Below are 20589 nucleotides of genomic sequence, written 5' to 3' on the forward strand. Positions count from 1 at the left end.
GAGAAGAAATGCGCTGTGGCGGAGAAGGAGAACTGTGCTTCCTAGGAGCCTTCTTGGAAGGACGTTTGGTGGAAGTACCGGTCGAAGGCTGGGAGGTCGAGGTACGTAGGAAGTCTGCACGGGATGGTTCCTTCTTGAAGGCCCGTGCATCGGACTTCTGGGTCTTCGTCTTAGCAGAAGCTGATGAAGGGGCTGGTGTCTGTGGGGTGATGGGAGGAAGAGGAGACGTCGACCGCGCGATCTTAGCACTGGCCGAACGGGCGACTGTGGTGCTGAAGGTAAGATCGCATGTCTGGGTTGCCACCTCCCGGGTAGTCCGAGGAGAGGCGAGGACAGTACTGTATTTCCCCGCTGGGAGCAGCGTGGGCTTTCTACTAGCCAATAGCTTGCGAGCAGCTGAGGTGGACACTTTCTCTTTGACCCGAATTTCTTGGATACAGCGTTCTTCCTTATAGACAGGACAGTCGCGGGAGGATGCGGCATTGTCACCCTGACAGTTCACACAACGAGGAGACGGAGGTGGACAGTCACCCTCATGGGCATCCCTGCCACAAGTGACACATTTAGCCGCATTGGAACAAGACTGTCGAGTGTGATTGAAACGCTGACACTGGTAGCAGCGCGTAGGTGTCGGGACATAGGGGCGAACAGAAATAACCTCGTAGCCCGCCTTGATGCGCGATGGCAGCTTAAGACTATCGAAGGTCAAGAAAAGTGTCCGGGTCGGTACAAGGTCATTGTTGACCTTTTTCATGACCCTATGGACAGCCGTCACGCCCTGCTCAGCGAGGAAAGATTGAATCTCCTCGTCAGTCAATCCGTCGAGGGAGCTAGTATAGACTACACCACGAGACGAATTCAAAGTTCGGTGGGCCTCCACCCGGACAGGGAACGTGTACAGGAGTGTGGCCCGAAGCAGTTTTTGTGCCTGAAAGGCGCTCTCAGTTTCTAGTAATAAGGTACCGTTACGCAACCTGGTACAAGATTTGACAGATCCGGCTATGGCATCTATGCCCTTCTGGATAACGAAAGGGTTGACAGAGGAAAAATCCTTTCCGTCCTCAGATCGAGAAACGACGAGGAACTGTGGAGCAGGCGGTAGTACTTTTGTCACTGGTGGCTGGTCACGTTTCCGTTTTTGGGCAGAAGTCGAGAGAGATAGAGTGGAATCCATTGCGGAGGAATCCCCCATGATTGCCAGCGTCTCCGATGGCGCGCTCCTTCCTTGTGGGGACCCTCTCAGAGGGCACTCCCGCCTTAGGTGAATGTTTACACCTCAGGTCACACCTCCCGAGAAACAGACGGAGGGACCAATCGGCATGGTCAGAAGGTATCAGCTCAGGCAATCACCCCTCCCCGGGCCTGGCCTTTACCAGGGGGTACGCGCGTGCCTTACATGTCTACCCAGGGCGGGGACTTACGCGTTACCCCGTCACCGGCTACGCGTGCGAACGCGTGGGTCGGCCTTCAGGCATGCACAGGGAGGAAGGAAGAAGAGGAAAAAGAAGAGAGAGAGGGAGAAAGAGGACAGACTGTCTCAAACGCCGAGACGGAGATCAGAGAAGGCAAGGAGAAGAAGGCAATGAGAAGGCAAGGAGAAGAAGGCAATGAGAAGGCAAGGAGAAGAAGGCAATGAGAAGTCAAGGAAAAGAAGGCAATGAGAAGGCAAGGAGAAGTCAAGGAAAAGAGTAAGGAAGACAGTGAGGTGGAGAAGAACAAAGAAAGGAACCAACCAAAGGAAGGAAGAAAGAAACGAGAAGAGAAAAACCAAAAAGACCACAATTATAGGTCGTGGAACCGTCCGTCTCCGGACGCAGGCACTAACTACCCCCGTGAGGGGGATGGACACCTTTTAGTCGCCTCTTACGACAGGCAGGAATACCTCGGGCCTATTCTAATCCCCGGACACGCAGGGGGGGTGAAGTAACCTGTAGTCTATTGAATATGGATCTTTTTAAATTGAAAAGGAAACAAAATAGACTTTTATGGAGCATATGTATCCGAGAGACAGAGGCAACAAATGATAGCTGGATGAAAACGTCACATCAATACTGACGTCGTGGGAGGTTTGTCGTACACCTGTAGGTGGACAGCGAATATAATCTGCTGTATCCCAGTAGCAGGAAACCTGATAGGATTCCCTGGATGACCTCTGGTAACGCCACAGGGAACTCCAAACAAGACAGGGGGGGCAGAGATTTCCTGTCTGTTTGGTGAAAGGGAATGCACAGAACATACTCAGGGCGATAGCTGAACAGAGACGAGAAGGAAATGTGACTAAGGCACAGCATTGAGTGTGACAATGTTATTGTGCTGGCTGGAGTATTCTCTTCTTGTTTGCCCCCGGTGTGCATGACTAGCCCCAGCGCTCATAGCTCCTGCTTTACTGGATATCTCAGGGAGTCATACCCTGCTCTTTGGGGCCAGTCACCCAGGGGTAGCGTCTTTTTTAGTAATCAGGAAAGTCTTCAGTTCCAGGTTTGAACCTCACCATCACTTGAATTTTGAATATGAATAATCAGCATTGGTGTCTGAAGACTGCCAGCATCAGGTGTCACCCTCTTTCAGCGAACAGCCTTTCCAAAGAGGGCGGAGGGGCCGACCAACGTTCAGGGCACTCTTTCCCTTGAGGTCGGAAACTGGTCCTAAATGAGGAAGAATTGGCAATGATCAACAACGTGAGGATACAGAAGGCAATTTAAACCACTGCATCAAGATACGTAACGTGCATCAACATGACATGTGGCATGTGATTCAATACGAGCCATAACAGTCTCCATTAGCAGAAGACTAGTTCCCCATTCAAACCTCCAGGCGAGGAGGCCCAAGAGGGAGGTGACCACGAGAAAAAGGTTGAGTAACCAACGAAAGGATAACATTCTATGATTTGGGAGTTGAAAGTGAGGAGTTCGAATGTGGTTGGGAAGCCAGAAAATAAGAAACGGATTTCTGGTCACATGAGAATAGGGTAGTAGCAACAGCAGTAGGATTCAGTATCAATAGAAAGGCAGGACAGAAAGTGAGTATAGATATGTTCTCTTGAGACTCAAAAGCAAACCAACAACATGCATAGTTCAGGTATACATGATGACGTCGCAAGTTGAAGGTGAAGAGAGAGAAAAAGTGAGGATATTGAACAGGTAATTCAGTACTATGTAATAGTCATGGAGGGACTGAAATGCGATCGTAGGGGAAGGAGTAGAAGAAAGGGTTACACGAGAATATGTACTTGATAATAGGAATAGGAGAGAAGAAAGGCTAGTTAAGCTCTACAGTAAATTTATCCTAGTAATAGCTGGTATAGTATATTCAAGAATCACTAGACGAGGGGGTATACGTGGAAAATGACCGAAATATGGGAGATTTAAAGTCACACTATATTATTGTCAGGCAAACATTTTGAAATCAGATACTGGACTGTAAAGCATACCCATGAGTAGATATAGAGTCATAACAATTTAGCAGTGATGAAGAGTAGGCTGAATTTTATGAGACTCGTCAGCAGCCATCGATGTACAAAGAAGTGGAATACAGTAGTACTAAGGAAACAAGAGATGAGATTTATGTTCTCTGAGGCTACAGATACTGCAATAATAAGCAGCTCAATAGGTAGTTCAGTTGAAGAGGAATGGATATCTTTAACAACAACAGTAACAGAAGTTGGAAAGAAAAACGTAGGTACAAAGAAGCTAACTGCGAAGAAACAATGGAAATATAAGAAATCCTTCAGTTGATCAATCAAAGAAAGAAGTTCAAAAATATTCAGGAAAATTCAGTAATTGAGAAATATGTCACTTAAGGATGAAATGAATAGGAAGTGCAGAGAAGCTAAGGTGAATTGGCTGCACGAAAAATGTGAAAAATCAAAGAAGAAATGATTCTTGGGACGACTGACGCAGCATATAGAAAAGTCAAAGCAATCTTCCACGGAATTAAAACCAAGCGTGGTAACATTAAGAGCACAATGGGAATTCCAGTGTTAAATACAGAGGCGAGATCGGATAGTTGGAAAGAGTACACTGAAGGCCTCTCTTATTGGAACAACTTGTCCGATGGCGTGACAGAAGAACAAAGAGGTGTCGGTATGGAAAATATTGGTGATTAGAATCAGATTTTAAAAGCGCTTTGGAAAATTTAAAATCAAAGAAGGCATAAGGTATAGACAACATTCAATCAGAAGTTCTAAAATCACTGGGGGAGGTGGCAAAAGGTCTGTTCTCACTGGTGTATAGAATGTATGAGTCTGGCAATATACAATCTGACTGAGACAAATATAATCTGCACGATTCTGAAGACTGCAAGAGCAGAGAAGCGTGAGAATTATCGCACAGTCAGGTTAACAGCTGAAGCATCCACGTTTCTGACAAGGATAATACACAGGAGAATGGAAAAGAAAATTGAAGTTCCGTGACGTTCATAGGATTTGTGGTCCTGGAGAAAGTGTTCGGCAATATCAAGTGGCGCAAGATGTTAGAAATTCTGACAAAAATACATGTAAGCTATAGGAAAAGACGAGTAATTTGCAATACTTACAAGAGGCAAGAAGGTAAAATAAGAGTGGAAAACCAAGAATGGAGTATTCAGATTAAAAAGGGTGTCAGACAGGGATGTAATCCTTCACCCCTACTGTTCAATCTATACATCGAAGAAGCGATGACGGAAATAATGGAAAGATTGTAGAGTGGAATTAAAATTCAGGGTGAAATGACATAAGATTTGCTGATGACTGGTTCCCTCAGTGACAGTGAAGAAGAATTACAGGGTTTGCTGAATGGAATGAACAGTCTAATTAGTACAGAATATGGAATCAGAGTAAATCAGAAATAGGCGAAATTGATAAGAAGCAGAAGAAGTGAAAACAGCGAGAGACTTAGCATCGTGACCGACGATCAGTAAGTAGATGACATTAAGGTGTTACGCTATGTAGGCAGCGAACAAACCAAGGACGAACAAACCAAGGACGAACAAACCAAGGACGAACAAACCAAGGACGAACAAACCAAGGACGAACAAACCAAGGACGAACAAACCAAGGACGAACAAACCAAGGACGAACAAACCAAGGACGAACAAACCAAGGACGAACAAACCAAGGACGAACAAACCAAGGACGAACAAACCAAGGACGAACAAACCAAGGACGAACAAACCAAGGACGAACAAACCAAGGACGAACAAACCAAGGACGAACAAACCAAGGACGAACAAACCAAGGACGAACAAACCAAGGACGAACAAACCAAGGACGAACAAACCAAGGACGAACAAACCAAGGACGAACAAACCAAGGACGAACAAACCAAGGACGAACAAACCAAGGACGAACAAACCAAGGACGAACAAACCAAGGACGAACAAACCAAGGACGAACAAACCAAGGACGAACAAACCAAGGACGAACAAACCAAGGACGAACAAACCAAGGACGAACAAACCAAGGACGAACAAACCAAGGACGAACAAACCAAGGACGAACAAACCAAGGACGAACAAACCAAGGACGAACAAACCAAGGACGAACAAACCAAGGACGAACAAACCAAGGACGAACAAACCAAGGACGAACAAACCAAGGACGAACAAACCAAGGACGAACAAACCAAGGACGAACAAACCAAGGACGAACAAACCAAGGACGAACAAACCAAGGATGACGTCAAATTCACACTAGCACTGCCAAAAAGGGAATCGTGCTTACCTGGCTTCTGCTGGAGGCTCACCAAGCATACTGCTGACTTCAATGACTTCTTGCGGGTACTCGAGCACAGCGTCCGCCCAGCCCCGTGTGGCCATCACCTGCGGGTGGTCCTTTATGAAGGCGACGGCAGCCCTCGTGGCGTCCGGGCACGAGTGCCTCACTGCCCTGATGGCCGTCGCCGCTGCGGTCTCGACGGCCAACTGCGAGATCAGCTGCCGCTCGCAGGCAGCCTTCAGGGCCGACAAGCCGTATTTGTCGGCTGCCGAGAGCAGCTGGAGGGCCGTGTCGGGCAGCTGGGGGGCCTGCAGGGTATACGTGTAGGCCACCAGGAGCCTGAGCACTGGGCCCTCCACGTCGTCGATGCTCACCTGGCCGCAGCTAGCCTCCAGCATGTCGTGCGCGAACATCGCTTCGAACACGGGGCTCGCAGCTGCCAACACCGCCCTGTGAGCCGCCACCCTCGTCTCGCCCGCCACCAGCGTCACCAGGTCGTCTTCACCCCCATCTACCAGAGCGGCCAGGGCCTCGGTTGTGTTGTTCTGAACCTCCGTAACTGCCAACATGGTGGGTGGTCCTGAAACAAAGTACCACTGAGCAGCCCTCACACTGCACCCTCAACACTTGTACGAGGCGCATGCATACCTGTATGAAACAACAGCTGTTAAAGTGTTGTACACCCTAAATCAATTGCAACGTCACCAGTTTCCTTCAAATGACAAGGGTCCGTACTGCTTCGTGATCACCTAAGGTTTGTAACTACCAGTGTGGTGCTATGATAGACTGCTTTCACCTTCTAAAAATGTTATCGTTCTCAGTCAAAAGATGGTTTATTTATGTCTCAGCAAAAAAATTGGCAAAGCAACAAACTTCTTTCAGCCCTAAAGTTACACGACATATTTAAATCCAAGCTCGTGGCACCTCTGAGAAAAATTTTCTTCCTCCTTATCTCAGGTTCCTCAGATCCGTGACACCTCATCAGAAGCAATGTACATGTAATACAGAAATCAGTTTCCTCGGTGAATTTCTCAGGGTAGGCACGATTAAACTTGACCTGCCATGGAGGCTAAGCGGTTCTAGTCGCTTCAATCTGGAACCGCGTGCCTGATACGGTCGCAGGTTAGAATCCAGCCTCGGGCATCGATGTGTGTGATGTCCTTAGGTTAGTTAGGTTTAAGTAGTTCTATTGGACTGATGACCTCTGATGTTAGGTCCCATAGTGCTCAGAGCCATTTGAACCGTTTTGAACCACTGTAACTGTCTAAATTCATTGGTATGTTTAAATCTCCTTTGAACAGATTGATATCTGCGTCTTCTTTCTTAAGAAAAAGATGCAGCGCCCACCTCCGTGGTAAAGAATGCTGCATAATACAATCATAAATCATGTCGTCATTTTATCCGATTGTTGCGAGCTATGGTGTACCAAGGTATTTCCAGGTTGAGCAGTTTAGAAATGAAACTCGTTGCCTCCATTTCCAGAACGTGTGTTGTGGAACTTTTGCACAAATATATATTTGTATCTCCTTTTGGCGTGGACGTGTTTGTATAGCATCTTTGCCCCACAGAACGTTCGGATACTTATTAGATGACAGATACGTCATGGCTAAACCAAAGTAAGCTCTATCACAGCTCCGACATCACTCTTGATTCTCCTGGTTGTATGAGGGGGCAAACGACGGAGTCAGTGAAATAGTTCCACACCCTACAGTGTAAACTGGTTTCCGAAATTCAGACAAGTGGGTTTCACGAGCACGGCGTCCACTTTTTCCGAAACGTGCCGACTTAGCATCTCCATTACACCAGCGTAAGAGGTCTGCCGGATTGTTACGGTGCAAGCAGAGCGCCAAAGAATTCGTCCCAAGGCTTCTGTCACGCCAGCTCGACGTGGATGGAGACGCCGAGGCAGTGCTGCACAGAGCGTAGCGCCGGAAGTCAGCGCAGGGTCGCAGGCCAACACGTACACTGCAGGCTTCTGGAAGCCACCCGACCAACCCAAGTCTTCCTTCCCCATCCCTCATTAGTTAGTTGGACACTTGTTTCCGTTTTATATAGCTTTGTCTTTTATGCACTCAATGTTACAGGCTCAAAACTCTTGACACTGGCGCTGTAATCACATAATGAACGACTTTTCACTGTTGTTTACAGGTATTGTTACCGTATTTTCCTACATCCAAGTGCTGCTGCATGTCAATAAACGAAGTGGTAAAAGCTGTAAAGCCGTTTACATTTCCATACAGTCTTCGAGCATCGACATGTTCCTTGTCTAAGAAACAGACCTTCAGCATATTTTGGAGACACAATCTTCGTGCGTGTCGGCACCATGTAACCGACAGAAACGTGTGTGAAACTCAAGTAGTGGACTGGATATGCAGGGCGCGGCGGTGAGACACTCTGGACTCACATTTGGGAGGACAGTGGTTCGACCACACACTGTGCAGTGGTCTGCAGCAGGTCTGCAGACTAAGGGTGAATCATTGGATGTGGCTGCTTGTCATTTGTGTCTTCTGCACCGGTTTTCTGTTTGCTGTCCACCCACACAGGTTTTTCTTCATAGAGTCTCTCTCAATAGGAGTGCCGTGATGGTGCCCTAGAAGAGGCATGACCTTTAAGGTAGCCCTACCGGTCTTCATTACCGGATGTTCCACAAATTGCAACAGGTATTTAGCTGTCGGTGTGTCGTTTCCCAGGAAAACCGTGAGGAAGTGGTCTCATTTCGTCCATCATTAAAGTTGTTTACAAGCTTTCCAATGAATACGACGTGCATTAAACTACTTTTCAATATTTATATAACTTCCAATGGTGGTGATGTTTTCTTCTTCAGTGCAATTTCCGTGTGTGGGTCACACAAGTCAGAAACGATATCACGGTGCCATCAATTTGGAATCTTTACAGTCGCCTCATCAGTATGAATTGCAGACTTCTTTATTCTTTTTCCATCCGAATTAGAAATTAATCAGCCTTCTCGAAGGTTTTTTTTTATGAATAAACACTTGGCTGAGCTTTTGATATATTAATATCAATTTCTTCCACCCCTCAGAGGCGTTTTCGATGTGATGGGGCCTTCCACTGCAATTCCACATGTCTGATGGCATCTGGTCTTTATCAACCAACTGGTCCAGAAATAGTCCAATAATCGACTAAACTAGTTTTTCAGACAGTATTTTCTGAATAGACAGCCAACCATGGTCCAATATTTCTAAGACAATATATCGTACTCCGGATAGATTGTTAGGTAACAATGTCTTTCTTAGTTTTTCTTAAGAGGGGACTTCTTTCCACGTTGTTTAAAATGAAAATTGCAACTCGTAATCTCTGGTTCAGGAAATAAATTTCCAGCTGATTGGAATGGACATTAGCAACTTCCAGAGTCATTATGAGAGAAGAAGGTTCGATCCGAGCACATTATTTTCATTTGTTAAGTAATAGTAAATATTAGGACTATATAGTATGTCTCAAATAGTGAGGTGCATTCTGACTCTTGTCATGTACGCAATTGTCTTTCATGATTCAAACCAACTGTTAGCAGTGGTTAAATTGTGCTCTGTGCAAAATTCTGCCAGGCAGCTGCCCCTTTCATTCCCTTACTTCAGTTCTTTTCTCCTCCAACTTTTCTTCCACTTTGTATTCCGACTATATTTCGAGTGCCCCATCACAATCAAGTTTTGATCTCGCTTAACGATCTGACCAATTTCTTTTCTCTCAAAAAGCATTTTCTTAATCTCTTCGTCATTTTCGGTAGTTGACGTGCAAGCCAGTACTTCTGTAACTGGTTTGGCTGTGTGTCTGTCCTGGCTGTGGTAACGGCTTCACTGTGCAATTGATAGCAGCTCAGATATCAATAAGATGTTAGTGTTTTCGGCCGAGAACGATATTAAATTTCCACCGACCTCAGGGAGAAATCTAAGGAGGAGCTATTCTCAAAAACACGCATTTCTTGCTACCAAATTCTGAGACGAAGACAGGCATTGTGAAGAATCTAGCCACACCAAGATCAAGCAGCCTGACTAAAATACATAAGCATAATCATCCAACTGAGCTAATTATAAAACTCTGGGGGCGCGACACTACACTTTTTTGTCGGCCAATTTCTGTTGGAAAAATGCGAAATTTGTGAGACATCGTGGAATATTCCCACTTCAGCCCCTACAGCTTCATGGAATTCCATCAGCTGACAGCACCGTATGTAGCCTCCAAAATGGCGTCCGTAAAGGAGGTGCGACCCAAGCTGAGAGCTGTCACTGAGTTCCTTTCGGATGAAAACCAGAGCATCGGAGATCTTCATATCCGCTTGCAGAATGTCTGAGGAGATTTGGCAGTGAACAGAAGCACCGCGAGTCTTAGTGCGAGGTGTCTGTCAGCGTCAGAAGGGCTTACTGGTGATCAACGCCTGGCCTAGCAGCGTCATCGTCGCAGCAGGGTTGTGCATATCTGGCCGACCTCCACGTGTCGGTCAGCTGCAGACGGCTGTGACTCCTGCGATGTGGGAACGTGCTCTCATTCAAGGTGACCGGTGGATCACTCAGAGCTGAACAACCCGCATCTCGCACCTTCCGACTTCCGTCTGTTTGGTCCAACGAAGGATGCACTCCACGGCAAGCAGTACACGGATGACGGCAGGTCACTGATGCAGCAAGACGTGAGTGGCTGATCAACTGTTTACTCACTCCGTCAGTTTTATCAGTTGAACGAAACAACCAGATGAAACTGGCCATGTCAGCTATATGAACACTTTTTCAACCACTCTCTGGGTTTGCAATGTAGCTAATTATTCCGAATTGTCATCTTACATCGAAAGCGTAGCTTACCACGGAGCTGGGAGGAGAGCAGAATTTTGGTTCTCACGATGGCACAGCTGATTTCAAGTGAATAACTTCAGTACTTTCGGAGATAAAATTTTTACCTAAGGGACGACTGATGGATTCTTCTATAGCATCAATTGAAACTACAACCAGAAGTACAGGTCCATAGGATCTAATTGTCTGGAATTTTCTTTCGTTTCATTACCACAGATTTATGACTAAATAAAAAGTACTTTGGAAAATAATTATTTCATAGTGTTTTGGTTATTTAAGTGTTTTGCAGGGTCTGAGGACATACTTTGAAATTTTATGGAAATTAAGTAAATCTAAGTGTGAGAAAGTTTCTTGTACAATAGTGGAATTTGTGGCGTATGCCCGACTTAGGTGGATTTTGTAAAAGGCAGCCAGAAGGGGCGTTGAGTATTAAACTTTTAAGTAATTTATGTTGCGGAATGGAATCTAATTTTGTCTTCATTAAATTTTATTTACTTTCGGAATTACGTGATTTCTCGTCTAAATTACCTGCAGTTATCTGATTGGCTGACATTAAAAATACCTGAAGTATACAAGTGCTCGAAATGATTTGATTGGCTGTTTAACACATTAGCCAATAGGAATTAAGCATATCCCTTGCGTATCAGTATGGCTTTCTGCCTCCGATCTAGGAGCCGATGAAGTCGTTCGGGAGCCATCTTCCGGTAAACGCCTGTGTTAAATCGCGCTGATCAAATTTATTCCAAAATAAAGAAATTTGCGCGTTTTATTGTTTCTCTTGTCGTTGACAAAGAGCGACTACAGTACTGAATATTTTGTGAAAGCTTGAGATTTGAGAGTGATTTATTTTAGGAGATATTCGCATGTGAACATTTTATTTCGTACACAAACACTGCGCGGCATGTTTCGTGCAGATTACGAGACACTATATGCATTATAGGAATGTTTCTGTACTGAGTTTGGGTGAGTGATTTCACTGACTTTTGTTTTCAAGGTTTATTGGAATGCCGCAATTGTTAAATCAGCCCAGAATTTTGTCATTCTGCATGCTTTTCGAGGAGCTAAGGACTGCACTGAGTGCAGGTGATTTTTGGAGGAGACAATATTCCATAAAAGCACATTTAGAAAGTCTGTAGAACCAACGTCAAATCCTGACTCTGCGAATGCATCACAACTCCATTCGTATTGCTCTCGCACAGATCACGAAGACAAGTTTAGACTGATTACTGCACACACAGAGGCCCTTTAATTATTCTTCACACACCCGTGAACGTGAATGGACCATGAGAAACTCCTAGTAAGTGGTACGATGGATGTACCCACTGCCATGCACTTCACAGTCGTTACAAGGGTGTAGATAAATGAGACTCAGTTTGGGAGGAGGAAGAATCACACTATCTTTTAAGGGGCTGTAACTGATTGGTTTCTCCAGTAAATAGAAGGGCCTTGCTGCTCTCACACTAAACAACTCGGGTAATACATAACGAGTCCGTAATTATGAGCAATACATCATCCATCCGCGGTAACTATAGACTTTCCATTACTGTACTGAAACTTCCTAAAGAAACATTTAGAACTTTACGGTCGTTAAATACTGGAAGAAACCCATAGTGTGTGGCTTTTTCAGTCCTAATTACGACCATGTGCTCCCTCTGAACGTCATCACGTCTCCAGCGCACACAAATGCAACTGTGAGGCTACATAAATGGTCGGCTGTCTATTGTTTTTTTTTTTTCGCTGTATGCAGACATCGTGAAGTGATCAATGGGCAGAATTACTCACAACAGAGTCAGTGCCCATACTGACATACGATGAGTTTCATTATGCACTTAGTCGGGGAACTGTGATTGTGCAACACTAACGCATCGTAGGTAACATATGAGACACGTCGCCCAGCTAAAAACCAGGACGCCCTTCCTGCTGAAAAAGACGCACGCGAGATTCTCCTGTCCTCCGGCAAAGTGGCTCTGCTTCCCCACTCTAATCACCAACCTCCGAAAACCATGCAGTCCTTAAAGGACTGCTTAAAACCTGTTCGTGGCTCAAAGTCAGATCCCTTATCAGTGAAGAGCCGTCGAATGACTAATCAGTTGAGTGGAAAAAGCTGGTCGCAAGTCAAGACGTATAGATTACATTTACCAAATCACCCACCAAATGTCTGAAGTACGGCAAGCTGCAATCATTCTGGAGTGTTATACACGTGAGAAACAGATTTCCTCTGGAAAAAATTAACAGCAGCTACTGCACCTTACAAACACATTTTCTTTTGCGAACTTCCAGCATGCTGCAGTAGCTTAGGGCAAGAACTACTATTCATCAGTACATAAAAAAACAGCCCAAGTTGCAAATTTTTACTTTTATTCATTCGATGACCAGTTTCGAGCCGAGACCCATTTTTAAATCGTCATAATCGGAAATGTCATTTCCGAAAATACCAATATGCAACAAATATTTTTGACATGTTCGTAAATGATATTTTTGACTTACGATGATTTGAAAATGGGTCTCGGCCCGAAATTAGTGATCAAATAAAAAGTAAAAATTTGGTACTCTGACTGGTTTCCCATTCTACTGTTTTTTTGCCATAGAATTTTTGGTCGTAAGTTTCTCTGTATAATAAATGCCTCCGAAAAACCTACACGCGGCGAAATTCTAACTTCAATAAAAGTCAAAGGGAAGACTCGTTAATCTCACGAAATAATCTTTTTTCAACTGCCGATGTCAGTTATTTGAAGTACACACACACACACACACACACACACACACACACACACACACACCAAAAGTAGTCTTGCCTCACCTCGGTTCCCCGAGTTCCGTAACCTGTACAGAAAAATGGAGTAGACAGCAACATGAACATCATTTCCGCCCTTTTTATTGCTCATGAAAGCCACACATTGCATGATGTACCACCACACAGCGAGACCTTCAGAGGTGGTGGTCCAGATTGTAATACCTCTAATACCCAGTAGCACGTCCTCTTGCATTGATGCATGCCTGTATTCGTCATGGCATACTATCCACAAGTTCATCAAGGCACTGTTGGTCCAGCTTGTCCCACTCCTCTATGGCGATTCGGAGTAGATTCGTCACAGTGGTTGGTGGGTTACGTCGTCCATAAACAGCCCTTTTCAATCTGTCCCAGGCATGTTTGGTAGGGTTCATGTCTGGAGAACGTGCTCGCCACTAGTCGAGCGATGTCGTTATCCTGATGGAAGTCATTCACAATATCTGCACGATGGGGGCGCGAATTGTCGTGAATGCAGATTGCAGATTGTCGTCCATCAAGACGAATGCCTCGCCAATATGCTACCGATATGGTTGCACTATCGGTCGGAGGATGGCATTCACGTATCTCACACCAGTTACGGCGCCTTCCGTGACCACCAGCGGCGTACGTCGTTCAGACCGACCGGTTTGCCTCCAAACACGTCTCAGGCGACAGTCTGATTGAAGGCATATGCGACACTCATCGGTGAAGAGAACGTGATGCCAATCCTGAGTGGTCCATTTGGCATGTTGTCGGGCCCATCTGTTCCACGCTGCACGGTGTCGTGGTTGCCAAGATGGACGTCGCGACGGACGTCTGGAGTGAAGTTGCGCATCATGCAATCTATTGCGCACAGTGAGTCGTAACACGACGTCCTGTGGCTGCACGAAAAGCATTGCTCAATATGGTGGCGTTGCTGTCAAGAGTTATTGCGACGCATAATCCGTAGGCAGCGGTCACCCACTGCGGCCTGAGCGAGGCACGTCCGACAGTTCCTGTCTCTCTGTACCTCGTCTATGTCCGAACAACATCGCTTTGGTTCACTCCGAGATGCCTGGACACTTCCCCTGTTGAGAGCCCTTCCTGGCACAAAGGGACAATGCGGACGCGATCGAACCGCGGTATTTACCGTCTAGGCATTGCTGAACTACATAGAACACGAGCCGTGTACCTCCTTCCAGGTGGAATGGCTGGAACTGATTGGCTGTCGGACCCGCTGCGTCTAATAGGCGCTGCCCATGCATCGTTGTTTACATTTTTGGGTTGGTTTGGTGACGTCTCTGAACAGTCAAAGGGACTGTGTCTGTGATACGATATCCACAGTGAACGTCTATCCTTAGGAGTTCTGGGAACCAGGCTGATGCCAAACTTTTGGTGTGTGTGTGTGTGTGTGTGTGTGTGTGTGTGTGTGTGTGTGTGTGTGTGTGTGTGTGTCTCTGTCAGGGTTTTTGTAGTTACACTCACTGCACGAGAGGGCTCCCATGAAAAGTGAGTCATGGTAGGGCAATCAAACAATGTTGAAACATTGTGAAGTTGTGAGGACATGGGGAAGAGTAACAGTAAACAAACCATTAAAAATCGCATTTTAATTTCCACATGAGAGGGTAAACGTTAATTGCGTTCAGTGTTTACATTCCACGTTACGAACTTCCGTCAGTGTTAAGACCATCTGCATCCACGACAGCCTGGAAGCGCCCTAGAGGTACCATTCCACGGCCGTTCACGGCGCTTCGCGAACGGCGGGCCGTGGGATGTCCGGCTGCCGCGACACAGCTCGTGCACTGCGTGCGAGTCGCACATCGCGGCCAGCATTCTCAGCCACGGCAGCAGCAGCAAATTCTTCAAGAGTCTGGGGCGCAATCGGCTGTCGGCCTTTCTCAGGAGCAGTTCCCAAGTCGCCATTACTTGAACCACTTTGGCCAACCACGGTGCGGAGAGAAGACCTCTCTGTATTCCGTTAATGCTTCGATACTCGCGAAGAGGAGCACCACTTCTGCTGAATCATCGATAAAACATCTTTCCGTGCTCACCTTGTGCAGATCCATGTTTAATTTATAATGGGTAATGGATCGGGATAGAGATGAGATATAGCAAGGTGTTTTAGATGAAAGTTGTAGGTGCCAAAACGGGTCTACCATTGCTACTAATTGACAACCTTGAACGTGATTTTCAAGGTGATTTGGAGGTCAAAGTGATGTTTAGAATGGGAAACCAAGTTTTTCATTCAAAATTTAAAGGAGCAGCAAATTCCAGGAATAAAATGGCACATAATTCAAGGTCGTGGCTAGGTTCAATGAAGATAAAATCATGTTTTTCGTTCTACTATGGATTAATTCACAATACGGAAGATGCAGCAAAATTCAATGTTAGATACAAACTGGAAGGCGCATAAAGGATCATGTATCATTACCAATAATGAAGGTCTTACAGATAATTATAGGTCATTCTCAAGTTGTCTTTTGTTTCATGGAAATTCCAATTAGTGACGTTGGATATGGAAAATCGAGAAGAGATTTGGCCTTTATCTTTCAGTCAACATGTTTATTCGAAAAAATAAATGAATCATCAAGTATAAATGTGATTTGGACGTTTGGAAGACAGAACATGTATAAATAAACCTGAGGTCACTGGTTTGCAAGTCGCTGAGCGAGTCCCTCGCCTGTCTTCCCTCAGGATAGCTCTTCTGATTTGTATCTAACATTGTGTTCTGCTGTATCCCTCCTATATTCAGAGTTAATCCATGCTAGATCTGAAGACGTATTTGCTTGTTCGACCTGCACTGAACCTTGCCATGACCAATAATTTATCATTTTCCACGTGAAATGTTTCTAATCTTAACTCCAATATTAGGATTTCATTTTAAAAAATCACTTTAACCACCAAATGACGTTCACAGTTACGGCCATTAGTAGCAATGTGTGGCCCCCTTTGACACATATAACTTGTATCTAAAACACCTAGCTGTATCTCGTCCCTATCCCGAGCTCAGATGGAAAACCAGTTCTAAGCAAAGAAGGGAAAGCAGGAAGGTGGAAGGAGTATATAGAGGGTCTATACAGGGGCGATGTTCTGGAGAACAATATTATGGAAATGGAAGAGGATGTAGATGAAGATGAAATGGGAGATATGATACTGTGTGAAGAGTTTGACAGAGCACTGTAAGACGTAAGCCGAAACAAGGCCCTGGGAGTAGACAACATTCCATTAGAACTACTGACAGCCTTGGGAGAGCCATTCCTGACAAAACTCTACCATCTGGTGAGCAAGATGTATGAAACAGGCGAAATTCCCTCAGACTTCAAGAAGAATATAATAATTCCAATCTCAAAGAAAGCATGAGTCCACAGACGTAAAATTACCGAACTATCAGTTTAATAAGTCACAGCTGCAAAATACCAACGCGATTTCTTTACAGACGAATGGAAAAACTGGTAGAAGCCGACCTCGGGGAAGATCAGTTTGGATTCCGTAGAAATGCTGTAACAGGCAATACTGACCCTATGACTTTTCTTAGAAGCTAGATTAAGGAAAGGCAAACCTACGTTTCTAGCATTTGTAGACTTAGAGAAAGCTTTTGACAATGTTGAGTGGAATACTCTTTCAAATTCTTAAGGTGGCAGGAGTAAAATACAGGGAGCGAAAGGCTATTTACAATTTGTATAGAAAGCAGATGGCAGTTATAAGAGTCGAGGGACATGAAAGGGAAGCAGTGGTTGGGAAGGGGGTGAGACAGGGTTGTAGTCTCTTCCCGATGTTATTCAATCTGTATATTGAGCAAGCAGTGAACGAAACAAAAAAGAAGTTCGGAGTAGGTATTAAAATACATGGAGAAGAAATAAAGACTTTGAGATTCGCCGATGACACTGTAATTCTGTCAGTGGCAGCAAAGTACTTGCAAGAGCAGTTGAACGGAATTGACAGTGTCTTAAAATGAGGATATACGATGAACATCAACAAAAGCAAAACGAGGATAATGGAATGTAGTCAAATTAAGTCGGGTGATGCTGAGGGAATCAGATTAGGAAATGAGACACTGAAAGTAGTAAAGGAGTTTTGCTATTTGGGGAGCAAAATAACTGATGATGGTCGAAGTATAGAGGATATAAAATGTAGACTGGCAATAGCAAGGAAAGCATTTCTGAAAAAGAGAAATTTGTTAACATCGAGTATAGATTTAAGTGTCAGGAAGTCGTTTCTGAAAGTAGTTGTATGGAGTGTGGCCATGTATGGAAGTGAAACATGGACGATAAATAGTTTGGACAAGAAGAGAATAGAAGCTTTCGAAATGTGGTGCTACAGAAGAATGCTGAAGATTAGATGGGTGTATCACATAACTAATGAGGAGGTATTGAATCGAATAGGGGAGAAGAAGAGTTTGTGGCACAACTTGACAAGAAGAAGGGATCGGTTGGTATGACATGTTCTAAGGCATCAAGGGATCACCAATTTAGTACTGGAGGGCAGTGGAGGGTAAAAATGGTAGAGGGAGACCATGAGATGAATACAATAAGCAGATTCAGAAGGATGTAGGCTGCAGTACGTGCTGGGAGATGAAGCAGCTTGCGCAGGATAGAGTAGCATGGAGAGCTGCATCAAACCAGTCTCAGGACTGAAAACCACAACAACAACAATCTGACTCCCTTCGGGGCTGCATTTTCAGCAAAACAGAAATACGTATTTTTTAAAATTATTTTCTGACTGAGAAAGCAGATTCCAGTTTTCAGAACATCCTTCATTCCCCTTTTCACCCCCTTGCGGGTTGAAATTTGGGGCAATACCTTCCTAGACGACTCGTACAGTGTAAGGTCCGCACCCCCTGGAGACTTCGAGTTCCTCACCTTATCTGACCTGACCCCGTCTAGCAGGGAAGAGGCGAGGAGCGTCCCACACAGCACATCCTACAGCGGGTCATGTTCACTGTCGGTGCAGCAGTGTCCGCAGTCTGTGGTTAGCGTCCCAGGTTCGATTCCCGACAGAGTCGCTAGTTTCCTTCTCTCGGGTTCTGGGTGTTTGCGCCGCCCCCATAACTTCAACTCATCTCCACCGCCGAGCAGATCGGCCGAGTCGCGTGAAACGGGACGGCTTTCTCCTACCGGCCGAGCAACCACGGGTGCAAATCTCCCGGCCAACACCGCCACCTCAGTCTGTTTCCATGGTTCCGCAGCTCAGTCGGTAAAAACTAAACCCTTGTAGGACCACTCTAATGTGTGTGTGTGTGTGTGTGTGTGTGTGTGTGTGTGTGTGTGTGTGTGTCCGCGCCAGTCCACAGACAACATTCACTGTATCTATACCGGAACGAAAAATTTATACAATTACTGTTGTGAAATTATGCCAACATGTACACTTCTGTATGATTTATACAAGCTGAAGGAAACGTTCTTCTGCCTGAAAACTTCATGTGGCGTACACATTTTTTACGCGCCAGTCTATTCCGACTCAGCGTGAAACATCGCTTTCAAACGATATGAAGCACACGAAATGCACCGTCATGAATGTACCTGTTTACCCTCATGTGCATAACCGTAATACGTTATAGTGCTCTTTTCCAACACACTTCTCGTGTATCAATCAAATGTAAACATAAAGCACCACAAAATTAGTATCGTGATAGGGCATGTAGTGATACTAAGTAGCCACCAACAGATCTAAACCTGAGACGACTTTGCGGAATGTGGAGGTGGGTACTTTGTTCCCCGAAGCCGTTCTTCGCTGCGCCGTGACGTCAATCACGCTGCTCTCCCCCCCCCCCCCCCGGCCTAGACGCCGGTGCTCGCAGCAGCCGGTTTCCGCCACCCTCGCCGCGTGACGTCACCCGCTGACCCTGGACTGGCGACCCGCAGTTACCTGCACTGCGCGGACGCCCGCTCCCTGCCCACAAGCCGCTGTTCCGCAGCGCCAGCGCGTCTCCTCGAAGCTTCCAGGCTTGCAGCGAAATCACGACGACGAGAAAAATCGAGAAACTGCGGCCAATAAAGACGCCTTACCGAGGATCACCCTGCCCACGCGCCATTCGCGAGCGCAACAGGAGTGAACAGATAATATCAAGAGAAATCTTGTCGAGAACAGTATTTTAGTTGGCACTAATGCCCGCTGTGATACTATCCGAAACCGACAGGGTCCCCCCTCCGTTGGTAATTATTGCAGTATTACATCGGCTGCATTCTAGCGAAATACGAGGGTATTTTACTCAGTCAGCACGTACTCCAAACTATGTTACCTACTTCATCGTCAACACTGTCATAGTTCGACTTCTTAACGTACAATAACATCTGTTTCGTAAAAAACCATTTCTGAGGGAACCCGTAATTCTCTCTCGTTTCTGTTCTGCCACTTAATAGCAAGCTGAATCTATCCTACCTACATGACCTGTATAAAGGTCAAAGCTGCATGTCGCTGCCTTGTGGTATCACCAAAACGAGAAAAATCGTTCGTTCTGAGATTAAACTGAGCACATAGAACAGTCGCCCAGAACAAGGTTGCAACCCTCATTTTTACAGAAGTTGGGTTTTGCATGGAAAAAGGTTGCTAACAGTAATTGGCGCAAGGTAGTGATACTGGAACTGTCTACCAATTCTTTTGTTGGCGTCAGATTGCCAAGTTTGCGTTGCACAGAACGAGGGTTTATCAATACGCAAGATGGCGGACACAACAAGTACCGGTACACTTATTACAGTCAGTGCTCAAAAACCGGCCACCTCTATACAACATGACTGTAGAGGTCTGGTCTCTTCAGTATGGAACTGTAGCGTGTCTGCCGATTCATGTGCTTTGCATCGTCCGTCATGTTTTAGTTTGGCAAACATATTTCCACCGGTCCGTACGTGATAAAGAATTGCAGACCCATTTCTTGTTTTGAACTTGATGTCAACATGTGATGTAATAGCCTGATGTGGGAGCGGACTCCGGAAGTATTTTCTTTTCGTGTTCTACTGACATTTCCTAGCAGCCATGTTGCAGTTTGGCAAGAAACGAAATACGAGCACCTACGGCTGGCACGACCTGACAGCTGAAGTTCAACATGGAGGAAGTACAGAGATCACTGTCAGCAACACACGAACAGAGGCAAACAGAGTAAACAACGTGTGAGTGGGTGGCGTTACGTGAAGCGTAAACGACTCACGGCTCCTGGAAAACAATACACTACTGGCCATTAAAATTGCTACACAAAGAAGAAATGCAGATGATGAACGGGTATTGATTGGACAAATATATTATACTAGAACTGATATGTGCTTATGTTTTCACGCAATTTGAGTGCATAGATCCTGAGGAATCCGTACCCAGAACAACCGCCTGTGGCCGTAATAAGGGCCTTGATACGCCTGGGCATT

General features: G+C 45.5%; 1 protein-coding gene across 1 annotated transcript in view; it reads right to left on the minus strand.

Annotated features, from left to right (window-relative positions):
* The window catches only part of LOC126159857 (ankyrin-1-like), a 57745-nt gene that overhangs the window by 18936 nt on the left and 18220 nt on the right, over positions 1–20589 (minus strand). Inside the window, exon 2 of the mRNA XM_049916667.1 lies at positions 5699–6272. Coding sequence (XP_049772624.1) covers positions 5699–6261 — 563 coding nt within the window. The 5' untranslated portion in view covers positions 6262–6272. The remainder of the gene's footprint in view (positions 1–5698; positions 6273–20589) is intronic.

Source organism: Schistocerca cancellata, unplaced genomic scaffold (assembly GCF_023864275.1).
Source record: "Schistocerca cancellata isolate TAMUIC-IGC-003103 unplaced genomic scaffold, iqSchCanc2.1 HiC_scaffold_1148, whole genome shotgun sequence".
Classification (NCBI taxonomy): Eukaryota; Metazoa; Arthropoda; class Insecta; order Orthoptera; family Acrididae; genus Schistocerca; species Schistocerca cancellata.